General features: G+C 41.4%; 1 protein-coding gene across 9 annotated transcripts in view; it reads right to left on the bottom strand.

Moving 5' to 3' along the window:
• Positions 1-22,220, bottom strand: part of CEP250 (centrosomal protein 250) — a 35,427-nt gene extending 13,207 nt beyond the window's left edge. For 5 of the 9 annotated variants that reach the window (XR_012486729.1, XM_074292497.1, XM_074292499.1 and 2 more), the window contains exons 1-22: positions 22,076-22,220; positions 18,930-19,233; positions 18,559-18,615; positions 17,910-17,977; positions 17,555-17,720; positions 17,026-17,132; positions 16,425-16,673; positions 13,229-13,325; positions 11,511-11,612; positions 10,185-10,340; positions 9,418-9,596; positions 8,942-9,124; positions 8,001-8,145; positions 7,626-7,772; positions 7,276-7,515; positions 5,777-5,970; positions 4,879-5,006; positions 4,526-4,695; positions 3,861-4,022; positions 3,439-3,549; positions 3,032-3,175; positions 2,466-2,590 (exon numbers count right to left, since the gene is read on the bottom strand). Coding sequence is in view for 8 of the 9 variants with exons in the window: in XM_074292497.1 (XP_074148598.1) it covers positions 2,466-2,590; positions 3,032-3,175; positions 3,439-3,549; positions 3,861-4,022; positions 4,526-4,695; positions 4,879-5,006; positions 5,777-5,970; positions 7,276-7,515; positions 7,626-7,772; positions 8,001-8,145; positions 8,942-9,124; positions 9,418-9,596; positions 10,185-10,340; positions 11,511-11,612; positions 13,229-13,325; positions 16,425-16,673; positions 17,026-17,132; positions 17,555-17,720; positions 17,910-17,977; positions 18,559-18,615; positions 18,930-19,112 (3,113 nt within the window). In the remaining variant the exon portion in view is untranslated. Of the gene's footprint in view, positions 1-2,465; positions 2,591-3,031; positions 3,176-3,438; positions 3,550-3,860; positions 4,023-4,525; positions 4,696-4,878; positions 5,007-5,776; positions 5,971-7,275; positions 7,516-7,625; positions 7,773-8,000; positions 8,146-8,941; positions 9,125-9,417; positions 9,597-10,184; positions 10,341-11,510; positions 11,613-13,228; positions 13,326-13,504; positions 13,605-16,424; positions 16,674-17,025; positions 17,133-17,554; positions 17,721-17,909; positions 17,978-18,558; positions 18,616-18,929; positions 19,234-22,075 lie in introns of those variants that run through there. The other 4 variants (XM_074292501.1, XM_074292502.1, XM_074292503.1 and 1 more) reach the window with 4 other exon arrangements.
• Between the last annotated feature and the right edge of the window lie 515 nt (positions 22,221-22,735).

Raw genomic sequence — 22,735 nt, 5'->3', positions numbered from 1 at the left:
AGTATGAAAGATATTTTTAATCTATATTAGTGGTTACCATCATAGTCATAACTAGGTAAATGAGTTCTTCAGCTTGCCATCCTCTTGCTTATAATTATAATTATGTATATTATAATATTATTTTTATATTGTATAATTTTGTTATGTATAATATTAATGTATAAGTAAGTACCTCATTCTTCAAATTGATACAAGAAATCTGTATGTGTGTGTGTGTATATACATATGTCTAGGGTATTGGTGTGGGTATATATCCTCTAAAAAGAAGAATAAGACTAAAAGATTATACTTTTTTTTTAATTTCACGGAGCACTAATCTAAAAAAAAATAATAATAAGAAGAAAGCCAGCCATTCTCCAATTGATAAATATATTTCTAATTTTTTTTTCTCTTGAGGCTGGGGTTAAGTGACTTGCCCAGGGTCACACAGCTAGGAAGTGTTAAGTGTCTGAGACCAGATTTGAACTCGGGTCCTCCTGAATTCAAGGCTGGTGCTCTATTCACTGTGCCACCTAGCTGCCCCCCCAATTGATAAATGGTCAAAGGATATTTGACAATTTTCAGATGAAGAGATTGAAACTATTTCTAGTCATATGAAAAGGTGCTCCAAATCACTCTTGATTAGAGAAAAGCAAATTAAGACAACTCAAGTCCAATTAGAGAGTATGGGAGTGACTCTCTATTAAGTTGAAAAGAATGGGGAAGGGGAGTATAATGATCACATGCTGACTGTATTCTTCAGTATCACCCTTCTTGCTTATAAAAGAGGATCTCAGAATTTCACTCATTTTCAATTTAGCTCATCAGGAATTACTCACTCTTTAGCTCAAAGGCATCAGAGGATGCCTTCCCCTGAAAGCCTAATCATATAGATCAGGGTTCCACAGAGTCCAGGAATAGATTTCAAAAAGGATTACAAACTTAGATGGGGAAAAAAAAATTGCAGTATTTTCACTAGTCTAATGAAATTTCCTACAATTTTCCTACATTTCCTGCATTTCCTGCATTTCCTACAATTGTGAATGCAGGTAAGAAGCCATAGTAATATTAGTACCTGACTTTGTAACTAACAGAAATCAATGATATTTTCATCTTATATTACAGTTGTTTCAATATCTCATAGTATCATTTATACTGATCACTACTTCAAAGTACTATTTATTAGACCTGTTGATTGTACTGTTCTGCTGTTTACAGACACTATTTTAAGGTAATTTTTCCTTTAGAATTCTCTGTATTTTATGCATTTAAAAACATTACTCTCAGGAATCTTTAGGCTTTACCAGATGGCTAAAGGAATCCAGGACACAAAAGTTAAGAACCCCTGGATCAGATTGTCACCTTCCCTCATATTACCACAGAGACTAAGATTGATACTTATGGTATGATCAGCACAGAAAAGGCCAGAAACAAGGTGATTACCAGTCTGAAAAAAAAAAAATAGGAGTCTAGGACTAGGAAAGCAAGAATTAGTGTTAGATGAGTGCAATAGGAAGACATACAGAAAAGGTGAAAAAAAGATAAAGGAAGCAAAGAACCAATAATTAAACCAGGAGGACTATGAAACCAAGAAATAAGGAAATTTCCAGAAAGGGTACTACCTAGAATAATTCATTTGTCAAAAAAATGTTTAACCAACCTCTTCCCAAAGATAGGGAACTTATGACTTGCTCAGCTCATTCCATTTCTAAAGCATCTCTTGGTAGAAAAGTTCCTTATATTGAGCTGAAATCTCCCCCGCTCCCATCTAAGAAACTGATTCTAATTCTGTCCTATGACATCAAACAGATCAAATCTAATCCCTCTCCCACATGACAATATTAAGATAGGACAAGTTTTCTAGGCCCACTCACCATTCTCACTGAGCCCTCCTCTGAAGTCTAATTGTGATATAATACGAAAGAACTGCTTCCTTTACTATGATTATTATTTTTTGGGTCACCAACCTATATTTATCTATCCCTGTTTCCTGGTGTGGGAGCAAGAATATTGCTGGTTCTGGCTTAGAAGGACTTGGGTTTGAATCTTGCCACATTATTTAATATCTATCTTGGTCAAGTCAGGTTCCTTTTCTGTAAAATGGAGGGACTGAGCTTTGTTCAATTGTTTTCAACTCTTTGTGACCCCATTTGGGGTTTCCTTGGCAAAGATACTGGAGCTTCTCCAGCTCATTTTACAGATGGAGAAACAAAGACAGAATGAAGGGACTTACCCAGGATCACACATTTATTTCTAAATTATGTATATGGCACATAGAAAAAGCTTAATGGATGGTGATTTATTCACAGCAACTAGACAAGCTCTGAGGGCTTGTTACCCTTAAGTAACCCTGACATGACTGCACAGCCCTAGTTATAATAGCACCTCCTGGTGTTAAACCTATTGGTTGGCTGGCTGAGCAGTCTTGTGACATGGCATGGTAGCCAGATAGCTCCCCAGACAGCTGGATGGCTCTAACTGCCTACCTTGCTTTTTCCTGTTCCAGTATTCGAGCACTTTCTTGGGCCTCTTGTAGCTGATGTTGAGCCTCATGTTCTGCCAGCCTATGTAAGTCTTCACTAGTGACTAATTGGGACTTCAAATCTTGCACCTGGAAAAGCCAAAGGATGAGGCACCAGAAGTGATCGTTCATGTCCTTCACTTTTGTTGCTATTATTTGGTCTTATTACAAGTACACATGCAATTTCTAGTAAAGTTAGTGCCTTTCTAACAGTTCTTTTCTTCATCTCTGACAACTACATGGTGTTCATTCAAGAACCTGGGTTCTCTGCTTCACACATTACTGGGGAGGAGTGGAAGAATCTCTGCTATTCCAAAGTCACACAGCGGGCAAAAATGATCTTGGGTGACTACAAATAAATTCATAGGAAGAGGCTATAAAGAGAAAATCCCCAGGTTCTGACAGAAAAAAGAGCAAACAATGCTCACTGGCCTTCACTTCAGAACCACTCCCCCTCCCCGACAAAACGGGTCTGGAAAGCAGCTTTATACTTCTCCCATACTGCCCTGGCGGCATGTATATGTAGATGACCTGTTTCTGTAAGTTCTCTCTTTGCTGCAACAGGATGGTCGTCTCTTCCTGAAGGGTGGCAAGGTCATCCTGGTTCTTTCTTTTTGTCTCTTCCAGAGCCGTTTGAGCCTCCCACAGCTGGGCCCAAAGGCTCTCCATATTCTCCTGTGAAGGAGAAAAAGACTAGTGGGGTAGTGAATTAACGCACTTGTCTGTAGGGGCTTAAACTTTTTTCAGTCATTATTACAAATGCCTCTTGGCCCATCTGCTCTTTGATTTGAGTAGACAACTTTCAGTTCCTCTCCTATAACCATTTCTTCACCTAAAAGGACCCTCATTTTTCTTTCTATCTCAGTGACTTCAGAGATCGAGTTCTCTGACATGATGGTAGTTTTCACTCTAATAATGAACTGGGCTGGGCCCCCTACCTGTTCCTTTAAGCTCTGGGTGGTCATGTTCAATCTCATCTGCTCCAGTAGCTGACAAGCATCAGTTAATTCATTCTGGGCCATCAAGAGTGTCTCTATTTCTAGTTGTATCTATAAAGAGGGAGATGTACAATTACAGGAAAGTCATTCAATAGGATTTCTACACTTACCTCTCTTGCATCCATTAGACTTTAGCTACAATAAGACCATCTTGTTTAATGAGCTGGCACCAAGAAAAGGGTTCAATGCTGAAAGTCAGGAAGTGTCGTAACTTGTCTGACAATTAGAACCAGGAAGTCCTGAAAGTATTGTGTGTTTGTGGTAATAATCCATGTAAGATATCTGTGACCAGTGTACCACATTTGATAAATTTATCAGAGAGAAAGATAAATGTTGGAGGTAACGGCAGATTTATTCCCTACCTGACATGTGTTGCTGTCAGCCAGAGCATGACCCTCTATCCTCTGCATCTGGGTAGCTTCAGAGTCCTCCTTTTCACAAGTCTCCTCCAGGTACAATTTCTCCCTTTTCATTTGTTCTACGATGGCCTCCAATTCCTGCCTGATCTTGGTGTGCTGTATCACCTGGTCACATAAGGGAAAAGTGCATTAGCATAGCACAGATAGGCAGCATCACGTACTGATCTCAGTGAGAGAATAGAACTCTAGGAAAGCTAAAGACACCAGCTTTCTTGCATACCTAACAACCAAGGCATCATGCCTGTCAAAGCCTGAGAACTATGTGCAGTTTTCTGCTGGAAAACTTGTATTTAGGAACATTTCCTACCATCCTTATTCTGGCTTTAGGCTCTGATAAGTGACCTTATTTAAGTACCCAACAGACAGTTCTGTTCCCAAGAAGGGACACGTTCTTTTTCTCTGCTAACTAATGGACTAACTTCTAGTTAATCCAAATCCCAAGGATTCCTTCTCTTAACTTACTTCAATTATTGACAAAGCTAGATAAAATACTCTTTGGCTAGAACAAGCCTCTCTCTGACATAAGTGGGGGAGCAGAGGGGACCTCAAGGGGACACTTTCATTGTCCATCCCAAAACTTGTGCTTCCCATTCTGTCAGTAACCTTACCGACTTCTCCTCTATCAGGCGCAGTTCTTCTTCATGGGCGGCTTGTTGTCGCTGCAGAGCTGCCCGATACTCCTCTTCTATCTGGTCCTGACGTTTGGCCACCATGTCCCGTTCCTGCTCTGCCTGCTGTCGCTCTGCTTCCAGGTCCATCTGAAGGCACTTCACTTCCCCTGAGAAAGGGGAGAGAGCTTAGACCCTGACTTCATGGGCAAGATCCATCTTTCCACAAGGGAATGTGATGGACCATTCTCCAGGACTGCTCCCAGGAGCAGGCCTCCCCAGCTATTCCCAGGGCCTTTATGCCTCCAGTGTCTTCTGAAAGGGAAGGGGTACTGGGCTGGTTTGGCCCTCACCTTGGATCACCTCCTTGGCTTGTGTGATTGTTTGAATCTGCATCACCAGCTGCTCCTTGGTAACTTCCATCAGAGAGCTCTGCTGTTGAGCCTCAAACAGGCTGGTTTCTAATAGTTCTTTGGCTGAACTGTGAGATCCAGAGATCAGAGAGGATTCTCCCTTCAGCCCCCTGCCCTCCCTCCCAAGGCCCAATAGCCCTTAGGAGCTCCCAAAGTGTCCTTAGCTAGGAATGAAGGCTACCGATTTTCAACGCTGCCAATCAATTCCCTGAAAAGAGGAAGGGCAAGGAACATCCAGCTCTGGATAACTGATTTATCTTTAACTTTCTTCAGGGGTAAGTGAAATAGGAGCAGCCTGCACAGCCAACCTGCCCCCATGCTAATCAACTATAACATTAAACACCAACTAACTAAACACTAGTCATGGTGTTTGGCAATATGGTTACAAAGACAAAAATGAAGGGAGCTTAAATTCTACTGGGAGAGTCAAGTATCTATAAAAGTATGTATAAAATATATGATAAATATTCATTCATATGGAAGATGAAGGTACATTAGATTGTGGGAAGGGAAAGAGGAGATAATGAGGAAAGGTCTAATGTAGATGGCAGAATTTGTGCTGAGCCTTAAAGAACATTAGTGGTTAGAAGTGAAGGGGGAAATGGGTGCAAAGGCACAGATATGGAATGAAGCATATGTGAGAAACAAGAAAAAGGGCAATAAGCCTAAGAAGGCTGGTGAAGGCTTTTAAACTTAATTGGAATTTGTATTTGATCTAAAAGCTAGCTGGGAACCACTGGGAAAGAGAGGGGAGTTTTTGGGCTATCCTTTGGCAGCTATATGGAGAATGATTAAAGAGGGGGAACACCTGAGCTGACAATATGCCACAGGTCCCGACCTGAGTTCCAGTAGCTGCTCAGAAAGCCCTTCTCGATCCCGCTCCAAGGCTTTTAGGTGCACCTCCAGAGCAGCTTTGTCCCGAACCAAGGCCTCCTTCTCCTGGCTCAACCTCTCCAGCAGAAGCCCTTGCCGGGTTTTCTCTTGGTGTAGCTGTTCCAGCTCTGCAGTGGCCACCTCCAACTGGCGTTGTGCCTGAGAAGAACAAAGAAAAGAGGAATAAGGGAAGGAATGAGCTATAAGAGATTATTCCTTATGCCACTTCCTACTTTGGGAATAACTTTGGGGTTTAGTGAGCAAAATCAAGACAGGCAGGTTAATGTAACCTTTTCTAGGAACAAGTTTCTTAAAAATTCCAGCTTGTTCTTGATAGCATAATGATAAAAAACTGCTGATGGTGAAACTACCCTAGTCCCTCACAAAAGGCTTTTGTCCCTTGAGGAATTGATATGCATATCTATAAAATAGGGAGAGAAAAACCATAATTTTGCAAAATTAGGGGTTGGCCTTTTCAGGAACTTAAAGGCAGGAAAACTGTGGTGTAGTTGAAATCAGGATGCCACGATTCACAGTCCCCATTCTCTTCATCTAGAAAATAGACATAACCAGCCTGACACTACTTTTTTCATGGGAACTATAGAAATATGAGAAAAATTAGTTATTATGAACCTCAGATTTTCAGAAGTCTACTAAAGAGAAAGAAACTGCAAAGTCAAACAAGAGAACCTAAACTTTCTCCCTGTGGCAGCTTTTACAATTGTGGAGCAAGGAGGAAAAGAGTTAGAGAATTTGATGGTGGCAACAAAGTTGTAATTTTATTTTTGAGAGCTAATGTCACTGGTGGTTAAGGGAGCCCTCAAGAAGGGTTGTTGTATTGGGATGTTGGAGAACCCATTGCATTATGATCACAAGCTCAAAGATTTAGGGATGAAGAAACCTTTGGAAATATGTTTAAAATGATTGTACATGTATAACCTGTCAAATTGCTTTCTGTCTTGGGGAGGGGAAAGAGAAGGGAAGGGAGAAAAAACAGAACTCAAAAACAAAAATGAATGCTGAAAACTATCTTTATCTGTAATTGGAAAAATAAAACACTATTGAGGGGAAAAGTATAATCATTATGAACATCTACATTTATAAAAATCACTAAATTATATTTTAAGTTTCTTTTCAAAAAAATTTAAAATGGGGGCAGCTAGGTGGCACAGTGGATGGAGCACCAGCCCTGAAGTCAGAAGGTCTCAAACACTTCTTAGCTGTGTGATCTTGGGCAAGTCTCAGCAAAAAAAAAAAAAAAAGAAAGAAAGAAAGAAAAGAAAAAAAGAAAAGAAAAAGAAATCTTTGTCTAATCCCTTCATTAAATTGGTGATTAGACAAAGTAACACAGGAGAACACAGGAGCTAAATGGTAGTGCTGCAGTGTGTATCTAGGCCCTGGATTTCCAATCTAGTACACAATGCAATGAAACTCTGGCTGGGAGTCTGTGCTTCATCCTCTCACCTCATCCAATTCCTCCTTGGAGGAATCTTCTCTTCTCTTCTCTTCTCTCATCCTGTTTAGATCCTGCTGCAGCTTTGCCTTAATATCATTGGCTCTCTTTAGCTGCATTTTAAGATGAACCATATCTTTCCAAAGATCCTCCTTTCTATTTTTAGATTTCAGCAGCTCTATCTGCACAGCCCTCTTGGCCTTCTTTGCCGCTTCTATTTCACCACGGATAGACTGGTTTTCCTGCTCAAACTAAGTGTTAAGAGAGAAGAGTGGGAGGCAAGAAGCACATGTCAGTAAAATATACTTGTAATTTAAGGGGCACATGCTGAGCTTGGAGGGAGTAGATTCCACAAGCTCACCTGTAAGAGTTGTTGGTTTAATCCCACTTTATCTAAGGCCAAGGCTTCATTCAGTGCACTCAGCTTGACTGATGTATCCTGAAGATTAGCTACTTTTGCCTTGAGGGTGCTCTCTCTAACCTTTAGCTCAGCAATTGACTGTTCCGCCTACAAACAAAAAGATGAACATTTTCTCCTTTTCTGCCTTACTTGTACAAGTCAAATTTCTTACCCCAGCCTCTTTTTCATAAAGTTAAGCAGGATCCTCCTCCTCAAATTCTGAGCCATGAGTACCTCTCTGAAGCTATCTTTCAGTCTTCTCTAGGTTAAAGGAGATAGGTCACCCTCTCAAAGAGACATTTTCCTGCTCATCATGGCTAAGGGGTTAGTATATACCTTGGCCAGGGCTCTTGCCATCTCTGTTCTCTCTTGAGTCAGCAGCTCCTCCTGTAGATGGCTCTTCTCTAATGCCTCCTTCAGGGTAATCATTTCGCTCAGTGATGTTGACTGTTTGGCTTCCAGGCCCTTCAAAGTCTCCTGACTGTAGGAAGAAAGAATGAGAGGATCCTCACTGAAAACACAACTGCTCTCTCCTCACAGTAAATTGTCACTTCTGTGTGTGCATATTGTAGGATCCTTACTGGCAGGGACCTGTACAGGGAAACTGCTGGATTTAGAGGAAGAGTCCAGGTTTAAATCCCGAATCTGTGACTTCTATTGGCTAAGGTAAGATCACATATTGGAATAAGCGACTTCACCTATTGAGCTGTTTCTTTGTCTTTAAAATGAGAAGTGGGACTTGGATTAGATGACCTCTAAAATCTCTAATTTTCAGTCAATGACTCTATGATCCTATATGATCATTTGGGGAAAAGAGCCATTAAAATGTTTTTTTTTTAATGAGGTTCATTAAAGTCTACTAGTTGAACAAAATCCAAACCTGAGATCCAACTCTGACCTTCTAGCCCAAACTCCCCTTTCTTGCCTCCTTTTGGGGCTCTATCCTTGTAAAACTGTCATATAATTGGACCCAATTTCAGGTAGGCTTCTTATTGACCCATTTTCCAAAGAAGCATATGTTGGTGGGGAAGCTAGGTGGCACAATGGATAGAGCACCAGCCCTGAAGTCAGGAGGCCCTGAAGTTAAATGTGGTCTCAGATATTTGACACCTCCTAGCTGTGTCATCCTGGGCAAGTCACTTAACCCCAAATGCCTCAGCAAAAAAATAAAAAATTAAAAAGTATATGTTGGTAGATAGGAAAAGATAAAAGGGCAATGGCTTTGAGGGGCACTCAAAGTCAGATACCAAAGGGAAAACAGATGTAGCAATACTCACAGGCAATCCCTTTCCCGAACAGCCTGCTGCAGCTGTTCCTCCTGCTCCACCTTTTTTCCTTGAGCCAAGTCCCCCTGCAGCTGAAGCTCTGTGTTGAACCTTCGGAGACGCCAAGCCTCCTGTTCCAGAACCTCCAGTCGCTGTTGGAGCTCTTCCCTAACCTTTTCCAGGTGCTCTCGATCCCTGGGAGGAAAATGGGAGTGACCACAGACTCTTTACCCATGCCAGTCACTAGCAGGTGCTTCCTCTGAATTTCCCACCTCTTGTTATTGGGCCCAAAGATTCTTTTCTTAGATCAAAAGGGTTCAACGTAAGTACAACAGACAGCAATAAAGATCCTAAAAAGCGTGAGGTTTAAAAAAGCATTCTGCAAGGATGGCACAGACAAGTCCCAGAGTTTCACTCTTCCCTTTTCCTCAAAAGTAGCAGCAGACTGGGGCAGAAAGGCTCAGTGACCAACCAGAAAGACTGTTTACCTGTTGACAGAGTCCACTGCCCCCTGGAGGTCCTTGGTCTGTCCTGCCAGAACATTCCGTTCTCCACTGAGCTTCTGAAGTTGCTGCCTCAGGGACTCCCTTTCCTCTTCCCACTGCGTAAACTCTTGCTGCCAGAATCTCACATCCTCTTGACAGGTAGAAAGCTGCTGCCTCAGGTCCTGGAGGGAAGTATAATAGGAATCAGACAGCAAATCAAATGGTTATCTTGGTAAAGTTGAGTGTAATGAGGCAGGGCCAAATCAACAACAGAAACAGGATGTCATTAAAACTGAACTCCTGAGGTTTTGAGGCTGTCACCATTTCCAAGGCATGATTTTTTTCAGGAGTCAGGAAACTAAGGAAGAAAATCTAGGGACTTTCTTACAGGATAGGAAGGTAAAATAGCAGAAAGATCTGGAGCTAGAGAAAGAGGACAGGAAATGGGCACTGAGGCAAAGATTCTGGGCTTGGGAATGACAAATTCCTAAAATCCAAAAATTCTCATTGCAATTCTCATATAGTACTCATATGTATATATAGTATTATAATATATATATAGTACTATGTTAGGAGAGCCTGTGTCACTTTATGCATGCAATGCTATAGTGAGACAGATGAGCTGTGAGTGGGTATTTTTTTGGTACTAGAAAAACATGCATGCTTAAGAACATTAAACCTCTTCAAGGTGAGGTCACATGAGGCTGATAATTATGGAGTGTGGACAGGCCGGATGCCTAAGCCTACAACCCACAGAGTGCCCCTCTTACCTGTGCTGCCTGGTGCTGCTTGGCCATAATGGCGTGCACTAGTGTGACAGCCTTATCTGGCTCTTCGGAATTAAGATGGCAGGAGAAGCCACTGAACTCCAGCCCCAGGGAGCTCTCCACTCTAGTATCTTGCTTCTCACCGTCATCTACCACTACCTGAAATACAATTTCCAAGTATAGCTACTCAGCCAGCACTAAAGGGGAACCTTTCCTATAGTGGATTCTTTAAGGCCCCACTGACCCATGTTTTCAAAGTCATAGAGGCACAGTTGAAATCTGCCTCCTTTTAACTTCTAGTTATAACTAGTCCTTATTCTCACCACTAGAATTACTTACAACAAGGCAAATTAATTCCTGTTTCAAGCCCTTTATTTTTGAAAATTATGTTTCTCCTTAACCTTCTCTTCTCCAGGCTAAACATCTTCATCTCCTTGTACATATAATGCTTATATAGCATGACTTCCAGACCCTCCACCATTCTGTTCTTTTGACTTCAGTTTTTCAATGTCTCTCCTAAAAATATGTTACTTAATACTGGAAACAAAGGTATTTGGTTTAACTAGTGGGAATATTGCCTCTCTTCTAGACACTACTTCATTAGTGCAGCCTGAGACAGAATTAAACTTTTTGGCTTCTGTGTTATATCATTGACTTGAGTTTGATTTAGCGGGAAAAAAATACAGACACTCTTCATGTTAACTGTTATCTAGAGATCTTCCCCATTCTACACTTCTGCAATTGACTTTCTGAACCTAAATAATGGAGTATATGTTTATTTCTATCAAATTTCTTCTTGTTAGATTCAACTCCTCTTTTTAACCTGTTGAGATTTTAGAAGAGGGGAGAGATATGAATCCATTTTGCAACATACTAGTGAGCCCTTATTCTGAAAGAAAAATAGGATTCCATTGTCCCAACCCTAAACCCAAAATCCATTATGTCAATAAGATATATACTGAAGAATGAACACTTTATAGAAAATAAAGGAAAAGTGAAAAAAATTTCACTCAGGATCCCAAAATAGTTTTTGGCCTCAAACATGCCATCGGTGAAGAGAAAAGACATCTCACTGGGTAGGTACAGTATTTACCTCGTCTAGTATTTTAAAATGACCACTTATTTACTTATCTTATTATTTATTACTTATTATTTACTTTATTTATCCCTCTTATATTTCAAATTCAAATCTTCTCTCTATATATAACCTCAAGAAAATTCACCCATTAAGTCCTAAGCTTAAATTGATGAATTTCTTTGAACTGTGAAGAAAAACCCAAAAAAAGAGGAGGTGGTTACACAAGGAAGATATTTCTGGCTTACCCATACCTGAGTTATGTTCTTGATCACTTTCTGAAGAGACAACTTCTCATCCCAGGCATTTTTGGTAAGAGATGTCTCATGTTCCATTAATTCTGAATGATTTATCTCCTAAATGGAGAATGGAACATAGATATGAGCTAAGAATTTGCAAACTGCAGCTGTATCCCAAGTCAGAAATTGATTCTAAGTCCCACTGCCCTCAAATAGCCAGTATTTACATAGCATTTAAAAATGTGCAAAGTAGTACTCAACAAACTAACCTCACAAAAAACTCTTTGTGACCTACATCTCCATGCAGTTGCTTTAAGTATTTTAAAAATTGCTTTTACTGATTGTCAATTTTTTTTACATCACTATATTTTCCCCCAGTATCCCTCTTCCTCTCACTCCCAGCTAGTTATCCCGTATAGGATATATATCCTATATAAGTAGTATTTTTTTTAAAACAAAAAAAGAAAAGGGGGAAAATCAGCATAATTGATCAATATATTGAAAAAGTCTGAGAATATATACAATATACCATATTTATGGACCTCTGAGCTCTGCTGAAGGGAGGGATGAAGGGAGGGATCTTCTCATATTTCTTTTGGGCCATGCTACTATATAAGGTGAAGTGATATGTCTATAGTCATATAACTAGTAACAGAAGAGAAATTTGAAAGGTTTCTTCTGACTGGGTTTATTATTATTATATTTATTTATTATTAATTTTTATTAATTTCTAGGCAATTATAAATTATAAAAATAATTATAAAATGATTTCTAGACAATTGGGGTTAAATGACTTGCCTAGAATCACATAGTTAATAAATGTTAGGTTTCTGGGTCTGGATTTGAACTCAGGTCCTCTTGACTCCAGAGGTAGTGTTCTATCCATTGTGCCAGCTAGTTGCCCCTGAGTTTAGCATTCTTAACACTAAACCATTATACCCAATCCATGTTCACCTTGGTCACCCAGAGAAACCGGGCCCAAATAAGAAATAGGTACTGCCTTAAGAGTAGCAAAAAATGCTGTTTGAGGCCAAGTATTGAGCCAAAAAGATGTTAGAAGCAAGGCTTAAATAGATTTCTCTTTAAATTCCTTCAGTTGTGTCAATGCTGATAAATACTTAATTCTAAGAGGATTTAAGTAGGTTCAGTTCTTTGTAAGTGATAGTATGAATACCTTGGAACTATAGGATATTAAAGTTGAAAGGGATTTTAGTGATCAAGTAATCCAATTTCCTACAAATCCTCTATTAGATCAGTCCCTGTTAAGAGGTCATTTAGTCCCTATAACACCCTAGTGAAAGGAAGTTCATTACTTCACAAGGCAGTCCTTTCTATTATTAGAAAGCTCTGACAGAAAGTGCTCAAAGTTAAGATTCTATACTGGTCTGTCCCCTGTAAGAAAGTAAACGTATTCCTATCAAATGATAGTCCTTCAGACATCCTGGCAACACATCCTAGTATTTCATATGATATGACTTTGAGACTACTCAGTAGTCTCTCCTATTTTCTTTATGCAGATTTCCTTTTAAAATATTAATCAGCCTCACTCTGCTGAGGGAACATAATAAAAATTGCAGAGTTGTCCTAAGGATCTTCAGCTTTTGGAAATTTGGGTTCTTAAGTCCAAACTAAATCCTTCAACTGGTTACTCTGGTATAAGCAATCCTAACTTGGCTTATACAGGAGAACCAGGGTCCTTCACCTCCAATTTCTTCCAAACAAAAACTACATACCAGGATATCCATGGTGTCCTTAAGAGCCGTCATCTTCTTCTCTTGTTCCTCATTTTGTTTTTTACTTTCAGCCAACAAGGCAGAGAGTTCAGTCACCCTAAAGGGAAATACACAACAAACATTACTGTTGAATATCAGTTCACTGTTGAGAAGAGAACACCCATCAATACTCCCACATCTCTGTGATACTCCCAGAACCCTCTCTGTATCAATATCACACAATACTATTGCCTAGATTCAAACCAAAAGCAATTCAGAACACATGCACAAATTTACCACAACTCAAGGCTGGAACACTTGCTTTAGGGCTTGAAAGATGAAGGAAAGCCCTGGCTGGGAGCTCTCCAGGCCCAGGTTAGTCTTGATGTCAAGTTCCCTGGAGCCAATAAGAACATTAGAATCGCCACTATGGGAAAGTCTTGTGATCCCTCTAGAATTCTATTTCTATAGAGTCACCTATTAGTATGTTACAGTTTAAAGCTATTTTATCAACTTTTAAATATAAAGCATATCCTCAAATTTCTTTATTTTTATGAACCACTGATTACAATTTTGGTCATTCATTTTTGAAGTCATTTGTATTTTCAAAGTCTGTCATTTTTATAGACACAGCTATCTACTTTGTAGACTGAAATTGCCTAAATTACCTTTTAGCCTTCAAGGTTTTTCCCTTAGTTCTGATCCTTTGAAAGTGATGAATTTCTCTGGGTTTACCTTTTCCATTCCTATCATGTCTTTTAAAAATTTAATTATATCTATACTTCCCAATCTGTCTTTTCCTGTCCTTTTATTCCATGGTCTACCAACAATCTCATCCTCCGGTTCATTTTAGCTGCCTTTCTTGAAGCCTTTTTAGATTCCTTATGCTTCAGAAGTGTGATGATGAGATGAGTATATAAAGCTTCTGAATGCCATCTGGAACAAACATAGGTTTGTGTTGCTTCTAATCCCCTTATGACTGATATTCTGGTTAGGATTTTTATTTCAGCAACAGCACAATAACTCATTATCTTCAGAAGACTCATAGGCCTTTTCCTGGATGGAAAATGACAGCCCAGAATGCTAGATAGTTGCATTTGTATTTATCCACACTTGATCACTTGACACACTTTTTTTCCCAGATAAAGTTTAGTTGGTGTATTTTATTTCTGATAGTGAGATGTTATATATGGAAACAGGAGGAAAGAGACTAAGGACTTTCTGTAGAATCATAGTCTTTGAATGTTATTCTCCTATTTTGTGATCCTAAAATACTTTAAGGAAAGGACACATCACCTAAGATCTGCAAAGTGACCCCTTCTTATGATCCCTTTCAAGGTTCCATGGGATTTTCAGATGTCCCATTATTACCTCAACAGCTAGTCCAGTAGAGGCACAATTCCAAGAGGGAAATCTAAGATGGGGGAAAAAACATCCTCCAAAAGAAACAAAGATCAGCAATATGTCACAATTGTAGTTTAACTGCATTTTCCAGTTGGCATCTCTTCCTTTATTCTAATGAAGACGTGGCTCCTTCTTTCTATGGGTACCCTTGATTCCATTACTTTCCATTTTCTCCAGCAAATTGTCCCCACAGTAATCCCCTCTCTCTCTGATCTTTAATCCCTCTTTCCCCATTTCTAATGCCCTTTAATCCTCCATTTCCCCATTTTCTATAAACATACTCAAGTGTGCCTCATCCTTGAAATTTCTCTAGTTTCTACCATTCCATTTTTTAAATTATTCTCCCATATTTTCCCTCCCTTTTTCATTCAGATTCCTAGAGAAAAAGCTGCCAATACTCATTACCTCCATTTTCTCTATCGTCAATTATTTGTAATGTGCTTCATCATTTAAATGAAATCACTACCAATGCTACCCAATATTATGACCTTTTTCTCAATCTCATTCTTCCTGATGTCTGTAGCATTTGACGCTATCTTTTCTCTTGGATTTTTGTGGCAGGGCCCTCTCCTTGTTCTTCTTTTACCAGCCCGATGACCCCTCAGTTTCCTGAAATCTTCATCCATGTTTCATCCGCTAAATCAGGAATTCTTAAAACTTTTTCCATTCATGACCCCTTTTACCCAAGAAATTTTTATGTGACCTCTAGTATAGTAATTTTATATAACTGTTACACAAATCAAACATCTAATAATTATAATTTTGTGACCCTCATATTCAGTTATAGACCTCATACAGGGTTGCAAACCACAGTTTAAGAAGCTGGACACTAAATGCAAGTATTCCAAGTCTCTGTCCTGGGTTCTCTTTTCTTCTCTCTGTATACTATCTTACAACTTCAGTAAGGTTCAATTATTATCGCTCTGCAAATAACTCTTCGATCTATAAATCCAGCCCTAGGTATTCCTGAGTTCTGAACCTTATCACCAGATGCCTACTGGACATTTCAAACTGACTATCTCATAGGAAGATTCAAACCCACTCATTTCCCAAACTTCACTATTTCTGTCAAAGAAATCCTTCCAATCCCTCCAGGTTCCCAATCTTGGGATTTTCATTCTTACACATCCTACATATCCAATCAACTGTTAAGTCATCTTTCTCATATATCCCTTTCTTCTCATTCACCTAGTTCCAGTTCAGGACCTCTCACCTTTACTACTATAATAGCTTCCCAACTGGTTTTCCTGCCTCAAGAGTCTCTCTATTCCAATCTATGTTTCATGTAGCTACAAAATGATTTTCTAAAGCACAAGTCATACTATGTCAATGCCCTGCACAGAACTATTTTTCTAATCTCCATTATTCTCTTCATGCATACTATACTTCAGACAAATCTCAATGTTCTTTATCCATTTCATTTCTTCCATTGGTATCTTTAAGCTCAATTAGTATTTCCTCTACTCCTTCCTCACCTCTGCCCTTTAGAATGACTATTTTCCTTTGAGACTCGGCATGGCTGTGCCTCTACATGAAACTTTTTCTAATCTTTCCAGCTGCTATGCTTTCTTCCAGAAATTTTCCTTTTCCTCTTTTGTATAACCTATTTATATGTGTCCATGCCCCCTCTGGTAGATAGTTTCTTTATCATCTCTGCACTCTCCCATGACTAGCCCAATGCTTGGCATACAGTAAGTGGTTAACAAACCCAGGAGGGGTTTAGGTTACTACCCACCTATTTGGCATCAACATCAGCTTCTTGTTAGGGTTGCTTTGCCTTTAATATCCCTTTCTAAGGCTCCTATCATCTCACCTATCCTGAAGTTCTGTCTTCTCCACATTTCCTCTGGCCTTCAGGAGGATAAGTTCTTGGCTTCTTTCATGTATTTCCTTCTCCAACTCCTGGATTCTGGCTAGTAGTTGCAGATGGGCCCGCTCACTGCCAGCCAGTCTCCCTGACCCTTGAGGCTCTTGGGATTGTAATTCCAAGCTCAGGTGCAGGCAGCTGGTTAGCAGGGAACCCGACATCTTCATATGTTCAGCCTTTAGTTCAGCCAAGTCCCTGAGGGAATACAAAAAAATCTGGGAAGAACTGGCAAAGGGTGTGATGAAATGAAGCCTACTAAACCCTGAGGATGCTATTTCTGGAAGGAATCAACTGCATCCATTTGTCACTATTCCCGCAAATATCCCCTCTGCTCCAGTCAGACAATTTTTCCCGAGATCTTACTGCTATACGTAACATTCATATTCTTATGTCCTGCTATTCCTCCATCTCAAATAATCTTTTTTTACTTTGTCACTAATTTCTGTTCAAATTCCATCCTAATAGACATTGGAAAGGAGGAGAATATGCTCCCATTCCTTATTCCCACTTAAGTTTCAAATCCTCCCATACCCTTCTCCTCACTGACCTTTCAGTGGCTGTCTTCATTTCCAGGAAGTAGCGGCGGAAGGTCACCACCTCCCGCCACAGGCTGAGAAGCCGGCCATGTTCCCCTTTCATGTAGCCCTTGAAGAACTGAATGTTTGGAAACTAAAGTCATCTCAAAGGTCAGAGGTCAGAGGTCACCACTGCCAGTCCAGGAGGTATGGAACCTATTCCAGCTCACTGTCTTCTACCAGACTAATGATGTCAGAAAACTTCCATCCCAGCTGGGCTCCCCCCCACCCCTATAGGTAAGCAGAAGCTACCTCTGTAGGAATGGAGTCTCTGGATTATCAATGAGACTTCCTACTCAAGAATAAGCCATCGCAGTACAGAACCGAGCTGAGACCCCAAGGGGGCTACTATAAAGATTCTGAACACTCACAATGCAATTTCCTGATGAGCCCCCAAATTAATTCTTTCTAGCTCAGTTTCTGGACTATGACTATCACTGTGAGCAAATTAAATCCCGTGTCTTTCAATAGCTGGCCTGCCTGGGCTCCCTGCACACCTACCTTCCTCTCCATTTGCCAGTCACTCTGTCGCCTTGCCAGCTCATCCTGAGCTTGGCTCCAATCCACTGTTAATTTTCCCATATCCTCCTGAAGTGCTTTGTTCACCACATCTGCGTTCTCCAGGTGCTGCTGAAGCTTTGTGTTCACTTTCACCAAACTCTCAGACCTGATTTGGGATAAAGATAAAAACATATTTACACTTATATTTACTAAGTGTGGTTCAATTCCCTAACCTCTGAGGGTGCAATGGCCAACACTGGCCCTGGCCCTTATCAGTAAATGTGGCAGCTAAAACTAGGGGTCCCTTATCCACGTGGTTGCCCAGTCTCCACAGTGAAGAACTTGGGGTCCTCACCTCTGGTGCTCTTCATCCAACCGGATCAGCAGCTCGTCAGCATTTTCCCACCTCTCTGGAATAGGGCCCTTAACCATATAAAACAAAAAAGCCTTATTTACCTCTAACCAAATCATACTACTTAGACCAAAGCCTTCACACCCCTCCCCCGATTTTCTTCCCCCTTCTCTTAGTCAGGTTCACTCTGAAGATGTTTTTCCACAGAAAACAGCAGGCCATAGGAATATCCCCTGAAGGCCAACTCTCCCACGGGTAGCAGGTGCCCCAAAGCACAAGCAATTACTTAGCCCTCATCCTTGGCATGTGCGGGTTGAGGTGGGCACTCAAGCATGCACACACAGAGAAACATACATACACAGAGCTCAGCCAGCCCTGGCACCTGCAAGAAGACAAATTCATTTCTTTTCTCCTGTTTCACAGGTTTCAGCTTGCAAGCAGAGAGGTGCCAGAAGCCTCACAACAGCACCTATACAACTATGCTTCAAGAGGTAAGGGGAAAAGGGACTGATGCTGATCATCCCCTCATCAAAGGCAGAAAATAGGAGCCAACAGAATAATGAAGACCAGTAGGCATTTAGTAGCAAAGGAGTGAGAGTATTCATCGAATGCCCAGAGAAAACACAATACTCAAGAGCTCACATTCACTTACTCCTATGTTCTCTAGACGTGACTCCAACTCCTGACACCAGTTCCGGTATTGTAGTACCTAGAAAAAAAAAAGAGGCCCAGGTTACTCGGTGGATGCTGCTGGCACTAACTGGGGTTCCTCAGCAAACCTGGAGAGGACGGTGTGAATTATCAGAGTGGATTGAGACAATACTAGTTTAGAGCATGTGCCTAGATTCTCAAGAGAAATCATTTATTTATGAACAGAGCAGAATTCTCATTTTGCACATAAAAAGAACTAAATAATTCCACTTAAAGTTGCTAGCCTACCATCCTCACCACCTGAGAGGGCTTTCTTCTTAGATATGTCCCTTCCTTTTCACTTGTCCCCAGCTCTCCCCACAGCTACTTCACCTTGGCTTGCAGTTTTCTCACAAGTACTGCTTGCCTCTGCTGGGCCTCCTGGGAGATCTTCAGCTTTTGCCAGGAAGCAGCCTGGTTCTTGGCCATCTGCTTCTGCAGTGCCAGGATCTGCTTCTCCAGCACCATATGTGGAGGTGGGAGCTTCACGTCATGCCCTTGGTCTCTTGCCTCCATTTGAGGACCAGACACCAGGCCAGTGAGTCTTGTCTTTCTGCAGCAGGAAGCACATGCCTATTCTGCTGACACTTTGGCAGGTTTTATCATCATGAGTGCATTGCTCAGATTTTTTCTTGGGCTGTGGGACAGGAGCACAGGAAGAAGGTGGTCAAACCTGCCCAGACTCTTGGCAAAGTTCAATAGAGTGGAAAATAAGTGGGGCAGCTCACTCTCCTTGAGAAGTAGATGTGCCAAAGGCGGGACATGTAGGGCCAAATGTAGTCTATGGGCTTCAGTCTCAATGATTCAGAGGCCCAGTAGAGAAGGCAGTCAAGTTTAAAGTTTTTAAAAGAACTCTAAAATGGAAGCCAAGAGATCTGGGGTAAAGTTCTGGCTTTGCTACAGCTTGATATGTGAACAAGTCAACTCTCTCTTCATTTTCTCCTTAAAGTGAAAGACTTCCCTTATATTAATTTTAAGATCTCTTTCAGCAGCTTAAACTCATTAGGTTTGTGTCCACCCAACTTCTTTGAATGTGTTTTTTCATCTAAAAAACACAGTTGAAAAAATAAATTATCTTATAAAACTTTAATGTAGGACTATAGAAATGTAACATTCTACTAAAACTGCTCTAGTCACCAATGACAATCTCCAAATGCCCTGGGTCTTTTGACCTCTACAATTTGACACTATTTCCTACTTAGTGCTCCTGAAGGTTCTGCTTTCAGAGATGCCTCATTCTCTATCTTGGTTTTTTTCCTTCATTTCTATCTTCTAGCTACTTTGATGTAGTTGTTCCCCAAGGGTCTACCTTAACCCTTCTGTCTCTTTCTTGTTCTCTCTCTGAGCAATCTCATTTAATTCTTAAAGCCTTAATTCCCACTTTAAATCACAGGACTAAGAGAGGCAAAAGATAATCCGTGTCCTCAATGATCTCACAAAGATCTCTGATGGGAAAAACATGCAACTATAAAACTATAAAAACATGTATAACTATACACAAACATCTATATACAAAATAAATAGAAAATTAAAGAAGGGAAAGCACTCAAATTAAAGAGATGAGCAGAGATTTCCTGAAGAATGTGGAATTTTAGTGGGGGCATGAAGGAATTCAGGAAGAATCAGGTTAGAAAGTTCCAGGCATCAAGGACAGCCAGAGAAAACACCAAAAGTATCTTATTTGATAAACAGCAAAGCTAATAGTGTCAATGAATTGAAGAACTGAGGTATGGGGGTAGATGAGGGTATAGTGTTAGGTTATGAAGGACTTTGAACAGATTTTGCATTTGATCCTAGAGAGCATTGCCTAAGGAAGATTGAAAAGAGGGAGAGTCTGGGGGGGAAAGATAATGGGTTCTCTTTTAGACATGCTGAATTTAAGATGTCTATTGGACATCCAATTTGAGAGAGCCTGATAGGAAGAGCCAGAACAGAAGGAACATTAGTGCAAGGAAAGGGAAAAAGTTGGACCCAGAGTCCAGAGGAGAAAGTGAGTAGTACACCGAGTGGAGCAATTCACTCTCCTAGGACTTCTACGCTCTAAAACATTTCCAACTGGATATCCTACCAGAGCCTCCAACTCATGTACTGGCTCAGCTCTTCTTAGCTACTTTCTGCTCCTCAAAACGTGATTCTCTCCTTGCCTCATCCATTTCCCAAATTCAGTTACAAGCTGTGTTGATTTCACCTTCTAACATCTCCTGCCTCTGTCCTTTCCTCCTCGGTTCCACTGCCAGCAGCTAGTACACCCTCATTACAAGTCTATGGCAAACACTTAACAGATCTTTTTGCCTCACTCATTTACCATATATTTAATCACTTAATGTTTGCAGACCCACTTGAGGTCTATGCCCTCAATTGATCAGATAAGGAAAGTAACAAAAAAAATTTTAATAAGAATTTGGACTAAATCATTCTAATCCATTTCAAGTGCTATGATTCTTTACTACATATAATGTAAGGGGGGGATCTGGTTCATGAACAAGCTGGCATTTGAATCAGCCTTCCGGGAATGGACCAGCAATTCATTTGGCAAACTCTAGAAATCAGAAATACTATGAGCAAAGGTAAGGGAGCATAATTACAGGGCATTTGGGGGGAATCTAGTTTGAGTGGAACATAAAATATACTGAAGGGAAAAGGTAAGATGGTACCAGACCGTAAAAGGCCTTCAATGTCTTTTACCAAGAATGGGGATTAAGAGATTTAAATAATATCTATCATTACCCCCATTTTACTAAGGAGGAAACTGAGGCTCACTACAGTGAGAGCTAGAACCAGCATTACAAGCCCGACTCCTGACTCATAACATTTCCTATAACGGGCGCACGGTAAGTTCTTCAGCTAGTTTTACCAAAATTTCACAATCGCTATCCTGAATTCTATGAACTAAGGAAAACAAGGCCTACACAGGAGCATCGTATGGGACCAGGACTCTGGATCTGGAGTCAAGAACAAGAATAGCTATAATTTACGCAGCATTTTAAAGTTACAAAGTGCTTGACATACAACAACCCAGTTAGTAAACTCTTTTATTTTCCCCATTTTACTGATGAGGGCACTGAGGCTAGGACGGATGAAGCTGACTTGCTGAGAGTGACACTCCTGGGTTTTCCTGCTTAAGGTCCAGCGCTCTCGTCTATTGCACAACTGAGGTTCCAAGGCCAGCTGTGACCCTGGAGGGGAGGTGAGCTGCCTCCGCTCTCCCCCTCCTTCCCTCCCTCCCTCCGCAAAGCAAGGGCCTGCCAGGGATGGATGTCCTATACAGTTCTGGGCAGTTCGAAATCCATGACCCTTGACCTTAAGGGGCTCATAGCGGAGCAGGCATCGTCTTTAGCAGCCCCTCACCGGCCCTGAAATCCTCCAGGGATCTTAAAAGCCCCCGGACTTGGGGGACAGCCTGAAGACGCAACCTCCCTCCCCGCAGTCCCACGCGCGGACCCGGCCGTTTGACACAGCCCCGCCCCAACCTGCCCTACCTCAGCCTGTGCTCGCTCCCGGCAGCCTCCGCGGCGGAATCTGCGCGCCAGCGTCCTCCCGTAAGGAGGGCTCTTTTTACCTCGGGCCAACGGGGCTAGGGCCCTATCCGGGGCGGGACGGAGATGGAATTGGACTAGGCCCCGCCCCCCCTCAATCTCTCCCCCATCCCTCCCCATTCTTTTCCCGCCTTTTAGCCTCCTAGCTGCTCTGCGGGCGGAACGCAAATCCCTAACCTTTGACTTCCCCTCCTCCTTTCCCTCCAGGCGCTGCTGGCCCGCCTACTGCGCAGGCTCAGAGTTGACCCGCGGACGCTTTCCTAGGACGCAGAATAGGAACTGGAAGGCGTCTTGCAAGCATATTTTTGGGTGTACGGCTATCGTTTTTACAAATGGGACGCTGAGGCCCGAGGGGACAATTAATGGGGGATGGGGAATTTATCAGAGGGGAACATTTGTGGAAAACCAAGTCAATAACCGAAGCACACATCCCGCGTCTCCCAGTCCTGCAAGGCCTACTGCGCCTGCGCCCCACGGCCGGTCCTCCCCTCCCTCCCTGCTCGCTCGCGGGCTTTGGGCACTGAATCCTAGACTGCTTTGCAGCGATCCCTGCTGCGCTTTTGCGCCCCTGTCTCCTCGGGCCGGGGCTCCAGGGCTGGAGTC

The sequence above is a fragment of the Sminthopsis crassicaudata genome, chromosome 2 (assembly GCF_048593235.1).
Source record: "Sminthopsis crassicaudata isolate SCR6 chromosome 2, ASM4859323v1, whole genome shotgun sequence".
In the NCBI taxonomy this organism is placed as follows: domain Eukaryota; kingdom Metazoa; phylum Chordata; class Mammalia; order Dasyuromorphia; family Dasyuridae; genus Sminthopsis; species Sminthopsis crassicaudata.
The sequence above is the reverse complement of the archived record's forward strand: the minus strand, read 5'-3'. Positions and strand labels throughout refer to the sequence as shown.